We start from the raw sequence: 19391 nt of genomic DNA, 5'->3' as shown, positions 1-19391 counted from the left end.
TACTGCACCTCAGCCAACTGATGCAGAGGGACAACATAGTACTGACAGGCCTCAGCCACTGATGCAGAGGGACAGCATAGTACTGCATGCAGCCTCAGCCAACGGATGCAGAGGGACAGCATAGTACTGTCAGGCCTCAGGCCAACTGATGCAGAGGGACAGCATAGTACTTCAGGCCTCAGCCAACTGATGCAGAGGGACAGCATAGTACTGTCAGGCCTCAGCCAACTGATGCAGAGGACAGCATAGTACTGTCAGCCTCAGCCAACTGATGCAGAGGGACAGCATAGTACTGTCAGGCCTCAGCCAACTGATGGCAGAGGGACAGCATAGTACTGTCAGCCTCAGCCAACTGATGCAGAGGGACAACATAGTACTGTCAGACCTCAGCCAACTGATGCAGAGGGACAACATAGTACTGGTCAGACCTCAGCCAACTGATGCAAGAGGACAGCATAGTACTGTCAGGCCTCAGCCAACTGATGCAGAGGGACAGCATATGTACTGTCAGGCCCAGCCAAACTGATGCAGAGGGACAACATAGTACTGACAGACCTCAGCCACTGATGGCAGAGGGACAGACATAGTACTGGACAGCCTCAGCCAACTGATTGCAGAGGGACAGCATAGTACTGACATGACAGGTTCAGCCAACTGATGCAGAGGACAACAGAGTACTGTCAGGCCTCAGCCAACTGATGCAGAGGGAGCAAGTACTGTGCAGGCTCAGCCAACTGATGCAGAGGGACAGCATAGTACTGGTCAGACCTCAGCCAACTGATGCAGAGGGACAACATAGTACTGTCAACCTCAGCCAACTGATGCAGAGGGACAACATAGTACTGTCAGAGCCTCAGCCAACTGATTGCAGAGGACAGCATCAGTACTGTACAGGCCCTCAGCCAACTGATGCAGGAGGGACAGCATAGTACTGTCAGCCTCAGCCAACTGATGCAGAGGGACAGCATAGTACTGACAGGCCTCAGCCACTGATGCAGAGGGACAGCATAGTACTGTCAGCCTCAGCCAACTGAGCAGAGGGACACATAGTACTGTCAGGCCTCAGCCAACTGATGCAGAGGGACAACATGTACTGTCAGACCTCAGCCAACTGATGCAAAGGGGACAACCATAGTACTGTCAACTCAGCCAACTGATGCAGAGGGACAGCTGCATATGTGACACTAGTATCAGGCCTCAGCCAACTGATGGCAGAGGACAGCATAGTACTGTCAGGCCTCAGCCAACTGATGCAGAGGGACAGCATAGTACTGACAGGCCCAGCCAACTGATGCAGAGGACAGGCCACATAGTACTGTCAAGGCCTCAGCCAACTGATGCAGAGGGACAGCACAGTACTGTCAGCCTCAGCCAACGATGCAGAGGGACAACATAGTACTGTCAGACCTCAACCAACTGATGCAGAGGGACACATAGTACTGTCAGGCCTCACCAACTGATGCAGAGGACAAGCATAGTACTGTCAGGCCTCAGCCAACTGATGCAGAGGGACAACATAGTACTGTCAGCCTCAGCCAACTGATGCAGAGGGACAACATAGTACTGTCAGCCTCAGCCAACTGATGCAGAGGGACAACATATACTGCAGCCTCCCAACTGATGCAGAGGGACAGCATAGTACTGTCAGCCTCACCAACTGATGCAGAGGGACAACATAGTACTGTCAGGCCTCAAACTGATCAGAGGGGACACATAGTACTGTCAGGCCTCAGCCAACTGATGCAGAGGGACAACAGTACTGCAGACCTCAGCCAACTGATGCAGAGGGACACATGAGTACTGTACAGAGCCTCAGCCAACTGATGCAGGGACAGCACTAGTACTGTCAGACTCAGCCAACTGATGCAGAGCAGTTATGTTGGGACTACTGTAATGTCAGGGCTGCAATATTCTAGTTGAGTGTGAAGGTTGGGACATACCCAGTGATATGAGGGCATTTCTCTTTTCAACGCCATGTAAGAGATCAGGACTAACCTTGTGACGGAAGGTGGTCCTGCCCTGAGACACTCTCGTTCTTCACGTTTTCATCCATGTAGTCCGCAAACTTTCGCACGTGTCCGACGTCCTGTATACAAATAGCACATGTATACCCAAATATTCCGATTGGAACAGAGAGCAGTCAGCTGTACTAAGTCTCGAAGAACAAACCAGAACCCCGCCTGTGCTGGTCTCTAGCGAACAAGCCAGGAACCCCTGGTTTGTCTGTCTGTCTCTAGGAACTAACAGGAACCCCTGTCGTCTCTAGGAACAACCAGGAACCCTGTCTGTCCTCTAGGAAACAACCAGGAACCCATGTCTGCTGTTTCTCTAAACCAGTCCCTGTGTCTAGTCCTGAACCACCAGGCACCCCCGCTTGTCTGGTAGTCTAGGAATCACCAGGCACCCCCTGGTCTGGTCTGTCCTAGGAACCACCAGCACCCCCGTCTGTCTGTCTCTAGAACCACGCAGGCACCCCCTGTCTGTCTGTCTCTAGGAACCACCAGGCCCCCCTGTCTGTCTGATCTCTAGGAACCACCCAGGCACCCGCCTGTCGTCTGTCCTAGGAACGCACCAGCCACCCCCCTGTCTGTCTGTCTGTCTCTAGGAACCACCAGGCACCCCCGTCTGTCTGTCTCTAGAACCCACAGGCCCCCTGTCTGTCTGTCTCTAGGAACCACCAGCACCCCCTGTCGGTCTGTCTCTAGAACACAGCACTCCCTTCCCCTATACAGATATCTAACCACATACCACTATATCCAAACTCCAACTCTACATGTCCATAGTGAAATAACAGAAGTCTGATGGACATTGGCTCCTACAGTCCCTCCGTGTATGAGCTTCTCTATGTTAGTCAAGTGTAGGCAATTGCAGTGTAGCATTCAGGACTCATTGAGAACCGGGTCTCCGGGGTGAGCATGGGTGCAGTCTAATCCTAGATCTGCTCCTCCCTGGTGAGAGTTGCTGCCCCAGCGCCTGCAATCTTCTCTTCAGTGGCACAGCCACAGGGCCGAGTCATACAGACCGCTCCCTGTAGAGGGCATCACAAGCCACAGGCCGAGTCATCAGGCACTCCCCACTTAGAGGGCCAATTACAGCCCACAGGGCGAGGTCATACAGACACTGCGTGCCCGACCTGTGGGGGACACTACAGACCCTTCCACCTTGTAAGGGCAAAAGTACCGACTCACCACTGTGAGGGTACACTCCGACCGTCCCCTCGTAGAGGACATCTACGACTCGCTCCCACCTTAGAGGCCCGAGTCACCTGGATAAGAACCACTCACACTGCGTGAGAGGGGACATACAGACCATCACCCTGTAAGCATACAGCGACCCACGTGTAAGCACATTCGCCACACCTGAAGCGACTACAACCACTCCAACCTGTAGAGGGGACATTACAGACTCACACCTGTAGAGGGTACAATGTCAGATGGCTCGCTCACACCTGTAGGCAAGGGGACAATATCTAGAACTGTCACACCATGAGAGATGCGCGTGACACAGCGGATTATACAGACCACTCACCCTGTAGAGGGGAAGACAATCAACGCACCACAGGCCGAAGGTCATAAGACCGGCCTCAGCACTGTAGAGGGGACACTACAGAACCACTCACACCTTAGAGGTGGACACTACAGACCACTCACACCTGTAGAGGGGACACTACCAGACGCGGCTCACACCTGTAAGAGGGACAACAGACGCTCACACCTGTAGAGGGACATTACAGACCACTCACACTGTAAGAGGGGAATTAGACACTCACACCTGTTAGAGGGACATTAACAGACCACTCACACCTGTAAGAGGGGACATTACGACATCACACCTTAGAGGGACTTACAGACCCACTCACACCTGTAGAGGGGACATTACAGACCCTCACACCTGTAGAGGGACAGATGCCAGACGCTACACCTGTAAGAGGAAATACACACCAGGGCCGAAGTCAACAAGACCACTACACCTGTAGAGGGAACAATACAGGCCCACAGGCCGAAGTCCATACAGACCGCTCACACTGTAGAGGGGACACTTACAGACCACTCACACCTGTAGAGGTGACACTACAGACCACTCACACCTGTAGAGGGGGACACTACAGACGCTCACACCTGTAGAGGGGACACTACAGACCGCTCACACCTGTAGAGGGGACAATACAGACGCCTCACACCTGTAGAGGGGACATTACAGACCACTCACACCTGTAGAGGGGACATTACAGACCACTCACACCTGTAGGGGACATTACAGACCGCGCACACCTGTATAGACAATACAGACCGCTCACACTGTAGAGGGGACATACAGTACCACTCACACCTGTAGAGGGAACATTACAGACCGCTCACACCCTGTATAGGACAATACAGACCGCTCACACCTGTAGAGGGACATTACAGACCGCTCACCCGTAGAGAACGATTACAGACCATCACACCTGTAGAGGGAACATTACAGACCAACTCACACCTGTAGAGGGACATTACAGCCCACTCACACCTGTAGAGGAACATTACAGACACTCACACCTGTAAACCGGAACATTACAGCCACCACACAAATAACACTGATTGTTGTTCCGTGTATGCCTCGTGTATAACTAGGTGTTACATAGATTCACCTCCATAAATAGCGAAGGCTGGTCGTAGAAGAATCTCCTCTTTCAACGTATCCTCCATCTTGTTCTGTCAACAATGTCATCTTTGGGCTGCAGAGACAGTTCCTGGATGAAAACAGGTGATTAACAGTTTGAGAAGACCAAAACACTACAGATCTAAGGTAGTGCATATACCTACCTGACTTCAGCTTTTAAAAGACGCCGATTGTACAGTTTACTGGAAAGATAAAAGTATCTGGTGTGATTTCTGGCATACTGTAGTGTAGTAGGCTAACTTATGGGATACTTTAACAGAGCATACTGTAGTAGGCTATACTATGGGAATACTTTAACAGAGCATACGTAGTGGTAGGCTATACTATATCTGGTGTGATTCTGGCATACTGTAGCGTAGTAGGCTATACTATATCTGGTGTGATTCTGGCATACTGTAGCGTAGTAGCTATACTATATCTGTTGATTCTGGCAACTGTAGCGTAGTAGGCTATACTATGGATCTGGTGTGATTCTGCATACTGTAGCGTAGTAGGCTATACTATGGGATCTGTGTGATTCTGCATACTGTACGTGTAGTAGGCTATACTATGGGATCTGGTGTGATTCTGCATACTGTAGTGGTAGGTATACTATGGGATCTGGTGTGATCTCATACTGTAGGTAGTAGGCTATACTATGGATCTGGTGTGATTCTGGTATGTAGCGGTAGGCTATACATGACTGTGATTCTGTATACTTAGTGAGTAGCATAATACATGGATCTGGTGTGATTCTGGCATACTGTAGTGTAGTAGGCTATACTATGGTGATCTGTTGATTCTGGCATACTGTAGTGGTAGTAGGCGTGAACTATGGGATCTGGTGTGATTCTGGAATACTGTAGTGTAGTTAGGCTATACTATGGGATCTGCGTGTGATTGCTGGCATTTACTTAGCTGTAGTAGGCTATACTATGGGATCTGGTGTGATTCTGGCATACTGTAGTGTAGTAGGCTATACTATGGATCTGTGTGATTCTGCATACTGTAGTGTAGTAGGCTATACTATGGGATCTGGTGTGATTCTGCATACTGTAGTGTTAGTAGGCTATACTATGGATCTGGTGTGATTCTGATACTGTAGTGTAGTAGGCTATACTATGGGATCTGGTGTGATTCTGGCATACTGTAGTGTATAGGCTATACTATGGGATCTGGTGTGATTCTGGCATACTGTAGTGTAGTAGGCTATACTATGGGATCTGGTGTGATTCTGGCATACTGTAGTGTAGTAGGCTATACTATGGGATCTGGTGTGATTCTGCATAACTGTAGTGTGTGAGGCGTATACTATGGGATCTGGTGTGATTCTGGCATACTGTAGTGTAGTAGGCTATACTATGGGATCTGGTGTGGTTCTGGTCATACTGTAGTGTAGTAGGCTATACTATGGGATCTGGTGTGATTCTGGATACTGTGTGTAGTAGCTATACTATGGGATCTGGTGTGATTCTGGCATACTGTAGTGTAGTAGGCTATACTATGGGATCTGGTGTGATTCTGGCATACTGTAGTGTAGTAGGCTATACTATGGGAGATACTTTAACAGAGCTCACCTTCGTTTCCAGAGTTCTCTTCCGCGCTTTCAGTTCAGCCACAGCTTTAAGGACGTCAACATCAGGGGCAGCATCCTGTTTCATCTGGCGCACCAGCTCACCCTGTAACATGGCAATGACAGAATACTACGCCTTCCCACACTGAACGTTTCTGCTGACGTTAGGAGACCTTCATGGTAAATGAGAAGTTGTTCTTAACTGACTTGCCTAGTTCAATAAATAAAAGGTCTCTATAGAGTTTCTGCTAAAGATCCATATATAGACGGCAGAGAGGACTGACTCCACCCTGCCCACCCAGTGTTTCCCCTAGATGTATTGAGCAGTTGCAGGCCGCCATTCCAAGAAGTAGGATGTGGGGGGAAAAAGATAAGGTGTTCCTAATGTTTTCTACACTCTAATATTGAGCTGTGTTTTGGGTCATTGTTCTGTTGAAAAACAAATGAGAGTGGGACTAAGCCCAAACCAGATGGGATGGCGTATTGCTGCGGAAATGCTTTGGTAGCCATGCTGGTGAAGTGTGGCTTGAATTCTAAATAAATCAGACAGTGTCACCATCAAAGCACCATCACACCTCCTCCAAGCTTCACGGTGGGAACCACACATGCAGAGATCATCCATTCATCTACTCTGCGTCTCACAAAGACACGGCAGTTGGAAACAAAAAATCTCACATTTCCACCGGTCTATTGTCCATTGCTCGTGTTTCTTGGCCCAAGCAAGTCTCTTCTTCTTATTGGTGTCCTCTTGAAGTGGTTTCTTTGCAGCAATTCGACCATGAAGGCTTGATTCACGCAGTCTCCTCTGAACAGTAGATGTTGAGATGTGTCTGTTACTTGAACTCTGTGAAGCATTTATTTGGGCTGCAATCTGAGGTGCAGTTATTCTAATGAACTTATCCTCTGCAGCAGATGTAACTCTGGGTCTTCCATTCCTGTGGCGGTTCTCATGAGAGCTAGTTTCATCATAACGCTTGATGGTCTTTGTGACTGCACTTGAAGAAATGTTCAAAGTTCTTGAAATGTTCCGTATTGACTGACCTTCATGTCTTAAAGTAATGATGGACTGTCGTTACTCTTTGCTGATTTGAGCTGTGCTTGCCATAATACGGACTTGGTCTTTTACTAAATAGGGCTGGGCTGTATACCGTATTTTATGATATACCGGTATTGATGCAGGGACCAGTTTGAGTTTTTACTTTACCTTCTAAAATGGTATTTGAATGTTTGGTTTTGTTCAATGTGTAAAGTAAATTTTTTATAGTTTACTTCGCTACTTGAGTCATCTCTCTCTGCTCTTTCTCTCCGTGCCACTTTCCACACAGACCTAGTCCCACCCCCCTGTCACTCAAGGAACACATGTGTTGTTCCTCAACCACGAGACACTTCCGTTCAGTCTGGTCAAAGCAGCACATACAACAATGTTGATGACAACAACACTGTTATCACTTTGCTTCTTAATATAAATCCACTAGCGTCCTATAATGACACTATTAGTTTGTGTTTCTTACATCAGCAAACAGCTAGTTTGTCTTTTCTAAGCAAGTTGACATAAATCTTGTGAGACAATATTGAGAATTTTCTAGACCATGTGTGTTAATTACTAATTGCAGAAGAGCTAGTAAGATGGGTGCTCTGGGTCATTAGACACCATTAGACATGCACTTGTCTGGGGTGTGGACACGACTGGTTATTCCTGTAACGGTGTTATGGCCTAATATATACTGTTGCTATGGTTACACCTCTTGGGACTTTTCCAGAACTTGGGTGTTCCTTTCAGAGGAGCGAAGAAGAGAAGAGAAGGATGACATGTCTGGTTATTTCTGTAAAGTGCGACGGACTGTTGGTCCTACATGCATGCACCCGTCTTAGTCGAGAACATGTCTGTATTTTTTAACTGTTGGTGTGGCTCTACAGTTTCCATGCCCTAATATGAAACCAAACTAAAATGAGTGCAAGGCAATAAGATAACGGTGGCTAAATGCCAGAGGGGATGAGACATTAAGAGGAGTTACTGTGTAACTAACCCTAAAGTTAGTTGTTTTCATGAACCAGCTCGGCTTGTATTACAATAAAAGTCTATTTGAACTCACAGGCTCCGGTATTTGAGAAATATGATTGACTGAATATTTCCATGACAGACGCTAATTGTTAGCCGCTAATGCTAATAGCTAGCTAATAAATGTACTGAGGAAGAGCAAGCGTAGCTAGCTAATACAGCCTGATAATACCAGTGATGGTGTAGACCTAAATCAGCATGTTGTTTGTGCAACAGTATCTTCTAAATCAAAGACGAATATGCAAAACAAGAATATGTTAGCTACATGAAGTAGCCAAGAGAAAACATGCAATGTAGCCAAAGCTTATAGAGTCCCCTAGGAAACACTTACCAACACTTTAGTTCCTACCCTGTCACATTAACTCCTCCCTGGCATTTTAATTCGTTGTCATCTCAAACACAGTATTCAAAGTGCCCACTATTATAATCTAACTATAGAATAGTCATCATATTTCCATGATTCCAACAGTTTTGCTCTAATTCACAAGTCAAATCGTAATATTTGATTAAAAATAAGTAAAAAAATTTAGGGGGTATCTGTACTTTATTCTTTTTGACAACTGTTACTTCACTACATTCCTCATGAAAATACTTTTTACTCCATACATTTTCCCTGACACCTAAAAGTACTCGTTACATTTTGAATGCTTGGCAGGACAGGAAAATGGTCCAATTCACGCACTCTTCAAGAGGAGATCCTTGGTCATCCCTACTGCCTCCGATCTGGAGGACTCACTAAACAGAGAACATCCCTGGTCATCTACTGCCTCTGATCTGGAGGACTCACTAAACAGAGAACATCCCTGGTCATCTACTGCCTCTGATCTGGAGGACTCACTAAACACAAATACTTTGTTTGTAAATCATGTCTTGAGTGTTGGTGTGCCCCTGGCTATCCGTAAATAAAAAGAAAATTGTGCAATCTGGTTTGCTTAATATAAGGAATTTGAAATGATTTGATACTTAAGTACATTTGATCAATTATACTTAAATATCAAAAGTAAATGTATCTAAAACCAAACACTTTTACTCAAGTAGTATTTGACTCGGTGACTTTAACTTTTCTATTAAGGTATCTTAACTTTTACTCAAGTATGACAATTGGGTACTTTTTCCACCACTGCAATTGAGTGCAGGAAATACAGAAATGATAAAAGTGCTGAAATTTGTTTAGGTTGAAGTTGAGTTGAACAGCATAAAAGAATCAAAATGGAGAAACATTCTAAGTGATTTCAATGAGTCTGTGTGTTGCCACCCTAGGTTCACTCACTACTCTTAAAGCAAATGTAGAGCTTTTATTATTCAAAAACTACAAATACCTTCCTTAAAAAAAAAATATATATATATATATATATATATATATATATATATATATACCGTGATATAATATTTTGGCCATATTGCCCTGCCCTACCATCTCCTGTACAACACCCCTACCTGGTCACAAAACAACTGATTGGCTCAAAACACATTAAGGAAAGAAATTCCACAAATGAACTTTTAACAAGGCACCCCTGTTAATTGAAATGCATTCCAGGTGACTACCTCATGAAGCTGGTTGAGAGAATGCCAAGAGTGTGCAAAGCTGTCATCAAGGCAAATGGTGGATACTTTGAAAAATAGATTTTGATTTGTTTAATACTCGCCTACATGCTTCCATATTTGTTATTTCATAGTTTTGATGTCTTCATTATTGGTCTACCATGTATAAAATAATAAAAATAAAGAAAAACCATTGAATGGGTAGGTGTCCAAACTTTTGACTAGTACTGTATAACATTTTCAGGATGGTAAATAATTTTCAGTATAAATTTAAAACAACTACACAACATTTTCAGGATGGTAAATAATTTTCAGTATAAATTTAAAACAACTAAAACCAGATAGAAAAAGTCTGTAGAAAAAGGAGCTACATATTTAAAAATAAAAAATATATTTTACAACTGGTGGCAGAATCGTGCTGATATAGTATAAGAGGTCACAAGAAGTTTTGTAGCGATTCCTATGTTATTGATGTAAAGAATATTTGTTGGTTTGTGGTGTCTAATGAGTAGCAAACAGACACTGCACTTAACACGTTTATTAAATTGCTTATTCCAGTTACTACTAATCATACACCCATTAAGAAAATAACTCTAAAAACTGCTAAATCCAAATGATTGATGAGGATTTGAACAATTGGTTGAGAAGGATGAGGCAAAAGAGATGGCAAATAAGTCTGGGTGTTCAACCGATTGGGAAACGAATTGAGAAATCATGTGACTAAACTAAATAAGAAGAAGAAACTACACTATGAAACAAATTCAAATGACAAAAAAGGATAGTAAAAAGTTTGAGCACCGTAAACAAAATTTTGGGCAAAAAGGCAAACTGCGCTCCATCATTCATTGAATCACATGGCTCATCACAAAACCCACTGATATTACCAACTATTATAAGATTGCGGGGGCTGTTTTTTAAAACTTCAGTGCGGCTTTTACATGAGCGATCATAGTCTGTTGCTGGAAAAACTTGTGTTATGTCTTTACATTCCCTGCTATATTGAGGATAAAGAGTTACCTGTCTAACAGAACACATAGTGTGTTCTTTAATGGAAGCCTCTCCAACAAAATCCAGGTAGAAWCAGGAATTCCCCAGGGCAGCTGTCTAGGCCCCTTACTTAATTCAATCTTTACTAACGAGTAAAGCCAGTGTGTCTATGTACGCGGATAACTCAACACTATACACATCAGCTACTACAGCGACTGAAATGACTGCAACACTTAACAAAGAGCTGCAGTTAGTTTCAGAGTGGGTGGCAAGGAATAAATTAGTCCTAAATATTTCTAAAAACCATTGCATTTGGGGCAAATCATTCACTAAACATTGTAATGAATAATGTGGTAATTGAGCAAGAACTACTTGGAGTAACCCTGGATTGTAAACTGTCAACGTCAAAACATATTGATACAACAGTAGCTAGGATGGGGAGCAGCCTGTCCATAATAAAGTGATGCTCTGCATTCTTAACAACACTATCAACAAGGCAGGTCCTACAGGCCCTAGTTTTGTCGCACCTGGACTACTGTTCAGTCGTGTGCCACAAAGAGTGACTTAGGAAAATTGCAATTGGCTCAGAACAGGGCAGCACGGCTGGCCCTTGGATGTACACAGATAGCTAACATTAATAAGTCAGTCAATCTCTCCTGGCTCAAAGTGGAGAAGAGGTTGACTTCATCACTACTTGTATTTGAGAGAGGTATTGACATGTTGAATGCACCGAGCTGTCTGTTTAAACTACTGGCACACAACTCAGACACCCATGCATACCACACAAGACACAGTGTGGACACCCATGCATACCCCACAAGACACAGTGTGGACACCCATGCATACCCCACAAGACACAGTGTGGACACCCATGCATACCACACAAGACACAGTGTGGACACCCATGCATACCACACAAGACATGCCAGCAGCGTAGAGGTCAACCGATTATGATTTTTCAACGCCGATTCAGATTATTGGAGGACCAAAAAAGGCCGATACCGATTAATCGGCCGATTTTTATTTATTTATTTGTAATAATGACAATTACAACAATACTGAATGAACACTTATTTTAAATATATTTTAACTTAATCAATTTAGCCTCAAATAAATAATGAAACATGTTCAATTTGGTTTAAATAATGCAACAACAAAGTGTTGGAGAAGAAAGTAAAAGTGCAATATGTGCCATGTAAGAAAGCTAACGTTTAAGTTCCTTGCTCAGAACATGAGAACATATGAAAGCTGGTGGAACACGAGTCTTCAATATTCCCAGGTAAGAAGTTTTAGGTTGTAGTTATTATAGGAATTATAGGACTATTTATCTCTATACAACTTGTATTTCAAATACCTTTGACTATTGGATGTTCTTATAGGCACTTTAGTATTGCCAGTGTAACAGTATAGCTTCCATCCCTCTCCTCGCTCCTACCTGGGCTCGAACCAGGAACACTTCGACAACAGCCACCCCCGAAGCAGCGTTACCCATGCAGAGCAAGGGGAATAACTACTCCAAGTCTCAGAGCGAGTGACGTTTGAAACGCTATTAGCGCGCACCCCACTAACTAGCTAGCCATTTCACATCGGTTACACCAGCCTAATCTCGGGAGTTGATAGGCTTGAAGCACAGCGAAGAGCTTCTGGCAAAACGCAGGAAAGTGCTGTTTGAATGAATGCTTACGAGCCTGCTGCTGCCTACCATCGCTCAGTCAGACTGCTCTATCAAATCATAGATTTAGTTATAACATAATAACACACAGATATACGAGCCTTAGGGCATTAATATAGTCGAATCCGGAAACTATCATCTCGAAAACAAGACGTTTATTCTTTCAGTGAAATACGGTGAAGTTTCAGTGAAGTATGCATGAAGTTCAGGGAAGTTCCGTATTTCATCTAATGGGTGGCAACCATAAGTCGAAATATTCCTGTTACATTGCACAACCTTCATTGTTATGTCATAATTACGTAACATTCTGGCAAATTAGGTGGCCCAAACTGTTGCATATACTCTGCGTGCAATGAACGCAAGAGAAGTGACACAATTTCACCTGGTTAATATTGCCTGCTAACCTGGATTTCTATTAGCTAAATATGCAGGTTTAGAAATATATACTTCTGTGTATTGATTTTAAGAAAGGCATTGATGTTTATGGTTAGGTACACGTTGGAGCAACGATATGCACCGCATCGATTATATGCAACGCAGGACACGCTAGATAAACTAGTAATATCATCAACCATGTGTAGTTAACTAGTGATTATGATTGATTGTTTTTTATAAGATAAGTTTAATGCTAGCTAGCAACTTACCTTGGCTTCTACTGCATTCGCGTAACAGGCAGGCTCCTCGTGGAGTGCAATGTAATCAGGTGGTTAGAGCGTTGGACTAGTTAACTGTAAGGTTGCAAGATTGAATCCACCAAGCTGACAAGGTAAAAATCTGTCGTTCTGCCCCTGAACGAGGCAGTTAACCCACCGTTCCTAGGCCGTCATTGAAAAAAATAATTTGTTCATAACTGACTTGCCTAGTTAAATAAAGATTAAATAAAAGGTGTAACAAAAACAAAACTTWAAAAAAAAAWATATATATATATTTTTTTTTAATCGGCCAAATCAGTGTCCAAAAATACCAATTTCCGATTGTTATGAAAACGTGAAATCGGCCCTAATTAATCGGCCATTCCGATTAATCGGTCGACCTCTACACCAGAGGTCTCTTCACAGTCCCCAAGTCCAGAACGGACTATGGGAGGCACACAGTACTACATAGAGCCATGACTACATGGAACTCTATTCCACATCACGTAACTGATGCAAGCAGTAGAATCTGATTTTTTGTTTTAAACATAAAAATACATTATGAAACAGCGGGGACTGTGTAAGCAACACAACATAAGCGCAGACACATGCATACAAACACACGTACACATGAATTTTGTGTTGTAGATATGTGGTAGTAGAGTAGGGGTCAGAGGGCACACAGTGTGTTGTGAATGTATTGTAATGCCTTCATTTTGATGGACCCCAGGAAGAGTAGCTGCTGACTTGGCATAAATACAAACTCACAATCACCAATAAAAACTAGACAGTCATAATTTTTTATTCCGAAAATGTCATGGGGACCCCATTGATTTTGTTATAATGTTTAAGTCACTCAGAGTAAGAACTCGGCATCAACCAAGGAAACATGTCTAATTACAGGAAATAGCTTTGAAACTGCACATTTTCTCTCAGTCCCATGACAACATGTGCATAATTGCAGGAAATTTGCATTAAAACAGCACAATTGTATCTTTGTGGCCAAGAGGAGGGCCTTTAAAAGCTTTGGTCGGAGACCTCACAATTGGCTAGCCCCTACCTCGCCCCTCTCAACGCTAACTTTGACACAGCCGCAACAAAAATAATACTAGGGGAAACACTGCCACCCAAATATCACTGAATCAGCTCTGGGCTGAAACGTGGCATGGGGGGAAATAAGTCGCAGGGCGCAGGCATGGATGTTAATACAATTATTTATGAAATCATATCCAAGCTAGCTGGTATAACTTGTCAACAGACTATAGCTGTATTAAATCAGTTATTTACTGCTTCCATAAATCTGCTCTACAGATCTCCAACTAATAGGCAAAAAATTAAATAATCAGTTAGCATGCTAGCTACCGGTAGCTATGGGGCTACCGGTTAGTTAGCTACATGGCTATGCTACATTCAAAGATCTCTACTAACGTTGTATGTAAATGTTAGCTAGCAAAATAAACAGCTACAGCAGCTTTGTTTGAGCTGTCATTTCTGGGAGATAACTAATGAATGCATGGATGATGTGGGGATCTTTGGAGTGGATAAAATACGGTTTTAGCTTAATTCCCGTGGCTTTAAATGGCAATTTACCTGTTCTTTCACTGCCAGCCTCAGTGGGGCGAGGATTTCTTCAATATTGCCACTCATTTTGTGTCCTTCGGAAAGCTCCAGCCAAAGACTTTTCTTCTTCTTACACAAGCAGACCGACAGAGATAACGACCTGTTTTGGGTCGGACAGCGCAGCAGCGACTGTAGAAACCGGCAGACCCTCGGCACCGAGCGAAGAGTGCGAATCTCAATGCTGGTCCTCAGCAGTGCTGATGTTGCGCTACGAAGCATGGACCGCGGGCGGAGCGACAATGTGGATGGAACAGAATGATGAAATCTCAGAAAACAAGTAAATTAATTATTCAGTTATCAAGTGGCAGTTTCAACATGTCATTCACTAGAAAATGGATAAATACACTTGGTGCTGATTCGACAAAGTATTCCAGCTTTCACCAGCAGATGGCGCTGTTACTCTGAGGAAGCGCATAATGGTTAATTGAATCTTTCATAAACTCATGCATGGCCCGGTTGCATAAAACATCTTAAGTGTTTCCCTTAAAGGTTTCCCTTATTGTCCCTTACCTAAAGGAATTGTTTAAGGGCGTTGCATAGAGCCCCTCAAATATTTCCTATGGTAGGGGATACATAAACAGTGCCACTTTTAAATGTTTACATACCCTGCATTACTCATCTCATATGTATATACTGTACTCTATACCATCTACTGCATCTTGCCTATGCCGTTCTGTACCATCACTCATTCATATATTTGTATGTACATATTCTTCATCCCTTTACACTTGTGTGTATAAGGTAGTTGTTGTGAAATTGTTAGGTTAGATTACTAGTTGGTTATTACTGCATTGTCAGAACTAGAAGCACAAGCATTTCGCTACACTCGCATTAACATCTGCTAACCATGTGTATGTGACAAATAACATTTGATTTGATTTAATCCACCCCCTAAAAATAAAAAAATTATTAATAAAAATACATTAAGTAGACCCTACTTTGAGATGTGAGATATCACAATCTCTTTCAATAATGACAGGAATGGAGGTCTATATTCCAGTGAGATTGCTAAGCGAACACCGCCATGTTTAATTTTGCTGAAGACAAAGTGTTATGTATGGAGCTAATTCAGTAAGGCACATTACTGAGTACCACTCTCCAAATTGTCAAGCATAGTGGAGGCCACATAATGCTATGGGTATGCTTGTAATCGTTAAAGGAATGGGGAGCTTATCAGGATAAAAAAGAAACTGAATGGAGCTAAGCACAGGTAAAATCTGAGAGGAAAACCTGGTTCAGTCTGCTTTCCACCAGAAACTTGGAGATGAATTTACCTTTCAGCGGGACAATAACCTAAAACACAAGGCCAAATCTCCACTGGAGTTGCTTACCAAGTAGACAGTAAATGTTTCTGAGTGGTCGAGTTAAAGTTTTGACTAAAATCTACCTGAAAATCTATGGCAAGACATGCCGGAGGAAGACCCGAGTGCCCTGCCTAAGGCTGATGCATCAGCTGAGAAGGCATCCATTAGAGGCTAGTAACAATCACGCAGACCATATTGGCTCTCTATTTAAGCCCACTGGGTCTGCCATCTCATCCTGCTGTTGCTTCCTGCTACTGTTACTATGCGCTGGCTTCTTTTTCTGATTTTTTTCTGCATGCTGCTGTGTTACTAGATGTTTCTATGCTGCTGTGTTACTAGATGTTTCTATGCTGCTGTGTAACTAGATGTTTCTATGCTGCTGTGTATTAACTTCAGATGTTTCTATGCTGCTGTGTAACTAGATGTTTCTATCTGCTGTGTTACTAGATGTTTCTATGCTGCTGTGTTACTAGATGTTTCTATGCTGCTGTGAACTAGATGTTCTATGCTGCTGTGTTACTAGATGTTTCTATGCTGCGTGTGTGTACTAGATGTTCTAGCTGCTGTGTAACTAGATGTTTCTATGCTGCTGTGTTACTAGATGTTTTCTATGAGCTGCTGTGTTACTAGATGTTTCTATGCTGGCTGTGTTACTAGATGTTTCTATGCTGCTGTGTTTACTAGATGTTTCTATTCTGCTGTGTAACTAGATGTTTCTATGCTGCTGTGTTACTAGATGTTTCTATGCTGCTGTGTAACTAGATGTTTCTATGCTGCTGTGTTACTAGATGTTTCTATGCTGCTGTATTACTAGATGTTTCTCTCTATGCTGCTGTGTAACTAGATGTTTCTATGCTGCGTGTAACTATATGTTTCTATGCTGCTGTGTAACTAGATGTTCTCTCTATGCTGCTGTGTTACTAGATGTTTCTCACTATGCTGCTGTGTAACTAGATGTTTCTATGCTGCTGTGTAACTAGATGTTTCTATGCTGCTGTGTTACTAGATGTTTCTATGCGTGCTGTGTAACTAGATGTTTCTATGCTGCTGTGTTACTAGATGTTTCTATGCTGCTGTGTACTAGATGTTTCTCTCTATGCTGCTGTGTACTATATGTTTCTATGCTGCTGTGTTAGTAGATGTTTCTCTCTATGCTGCTGTGTTACTAGATGTTTCTCACTATGGCTGCTGTGTAACTAGATGTTTCTATGCTGCTGTGTAACTAGATGTTTCTCTCTATGCTGCTGTGTAACTAGATGTTTCTATGCTGCCGTGTTACTAGATATCTATGCTGCTGTGTTACTAGATGTTTCTCTGCTTGCTGATCTGTACTAGATGTTCTATGCTGCTGTGTTACTAGATGTTTCTGTCGCTGTGTACTAGAGTTTCTATGCTGCTGTGTTACTAGATGTTTCTATGCTGCTGTGTAACTAGATGTTCTATGCTGCTGTGTTACTAGATGTTTCTATGCTGCTGTTTTACTAGATGTTCTATGCTGCTGTGTTACTAGATGTTCTATGGCTGCTGTGTTACTAGATGTTTCTATGCTGCTGTGTAACTAGATGTTTCTATTGCTAGCTGTGTTACTAGATGTTTCTATGCTGCTGTGTATAGATGTTTCTATGCTGGTACTAGATGTTTCTATGCTGCTGTGTTACTAGATGTTTCTATGCTGCTGTGTAACTAGATGTTTCTATGCTGCTGTGTAACTAGATGTTCTATGCTGCTGTGTAACTAGATGTTTCTATGCTGCTGTGTTACTAGATGTTTCTATGCTGCTGTGTAACTAAGTTTCATGATCTGCTGTGTTACTAGATGTTTCTATGCTGCTGTGTTACTAGATGTTTCTCTCTTATGCTGCTGTTAACTATATGTTTTCTATGCTGCTGTGTTAGTAGATGTTTCTCTCTGTGCTGCTGTGTAACTAGATGTTTCTATGCTGCTTGTAACTAGATGTTCTCTCTATGCTGCTGTGTTACTAGATGTTTCTCACTATGCTGCTGTGTAACTAGATGTTTCTATGCTGCTGTGTAACTAGATGTTCTCTCTTATGCTGCTGTGTAACTAGATGTTCTATGCTGCCGTGTTACTAGATTATTTCTATGCTGCTGTGTTACTAGATGTTTCTATGCTGCTGTGTTACTAGATTCTTATGCTGGCTGTGTTACTAGATGTTTCTATTGCTGCTGTGTTACTAGATGTTTCTATGCTGCTGTGTTACTAGATGTTTCTATGCTGCTGTGAACTAGATGTTTCTATGCTGCTGTGTTACTAGATGTTTCTCTATGCTGCTGTGTAAACTATATGTTTCTATGCTGCTGTGTTACTAGATGTTTCTCTATGCTGCTGTGTAACTAGATGTTTTCATGCTGCTGTGTTACTAGATGTTTTCTCTATGCTGCCGTGTTACTAGATATTTCTATGCTGCTGTGTAACTAGATGTTTCTATGCTGCTGTGTAACTAGATGTTTCTCTCTATGCTGCTGTGTTACTAGATGTTTCTCACTATGCTGCTGTACTAGATGTTTCTATGCTGCTGTGTAACTAGATGTTTCTCTCTGATGCTGCTGTGTAACTAGATGTTCTATGCTGCTGTGTAACTAGATGTTTCTCTCTATGCTGCTGTGTAACTAGATGTTTCTAGCTGCTGTGTTACTAGATGTTTCTATGCTGCTGTGTTACTAGAATGTTTCTATGCTGCTGTGTACTAGATGTTTCTATGCTGTGCTGTGTTACTAGATGTTTCTATGCTGCTGTTGTAACTAAAGTTCTCTATGCTGCTGTGTAACTAGATGTTCTCTCTATGCGCTGTTTACTAATGTTTCTATGCTGCTGTGTACTAGATGTTTCTATGCTGCTGTGTTAACTAGATGTTTCTCTATGCTGCTGTGTACTAGATGTTTCTATGCTGCTGTGTTACTAGATGTTTCTCTCTATGCTGCTGTGTTACTAGATGTTTCTATGCTGCTGTGTTACTAAATGTTCTATGCTGCTGTGTTACTAGATGTTTCTATGCTGCTGTGTAACTAGATGTTTCTTATGCTGCTGTGTAACTAGAGTGTTCTCTCTATGCTGGCTGTGTAACTAGATGTTTCTCTCTATGCTGCTGTGTAACTAGATGTTTCTTCATGCTGCTGTGTTACTAGATTTCTCTCTATGCTGCTGTGTTACTAGATGTTTCTATGCTGCTGTGTTACTAGATGTTTCTATGCTGCTGTGTAACTAGATGTTCTATGCTGCTGGTAACTAGATGTTTCTATGCTGCTGTGTTTCTAGATGTGTTCTCTCTATGCTGCTGTGTAACTAGATGTTTCTCTCATATGCTGGCTGTGTAACTAGATTGTTTCTATGCTGCTGTGTA

At 42.8% G+C, this 19391-nt stretch overlaps 1 protein-coding gene across 1 annotated transcript in view; it reads right to left on the bottom strand.

Moving 5' to 3' along the window:
- Nucleotides 1-14995, bottom strand: part of gars1 (glycyl-tRNA synthetase 1) — a 29064-nt gene extending 14069 nt beyond the window's left edge. Inside the window, 7 exon segments of the mRNA XM_070439711.1 lie at nt 844-989; nt 1996-2086; nt 4419-4447; nt 4631-4648; nt 4651-4732; nt 6219-6320; nt 14697-14995. Of these exon segments, the coding sequence (XP_070295812.1) occupies nt 844-989; nt 1996-2086; nt 4419-4447; nt 4631-4648; nt 4651-4732; nt 6219-6320; nt 14697-14945 (717 nt within the window). The 5' untranslated portion in view covers nt 14946-14995.
- Nucleotides 14996-19391: the final 4396 nt, after the last annotated feature.

The sequence above is a fragment of the Salvelinus sp. IW2-2015 genome, unplaced genomic scaffold (assembly GCF_002910315.2).
Source record: "Salvelinus sp. IW2-2015 unplaced genomic scaffold, ASM291031v2 Un_scaffold1865, whole genome shotgun sequence".
NCBI classification, from domain to species: Eukaryota; Metazoa; Chordata; class Actinopteri; order Salmoniformes; family Salmonidae; genus Salvelinus; species Salvelinus sp. IW2-2015.
Note: the sequence above shows the minus strand (reverse complement) of the source record. Positions and strands in the feature narration are given on the sequence as shown.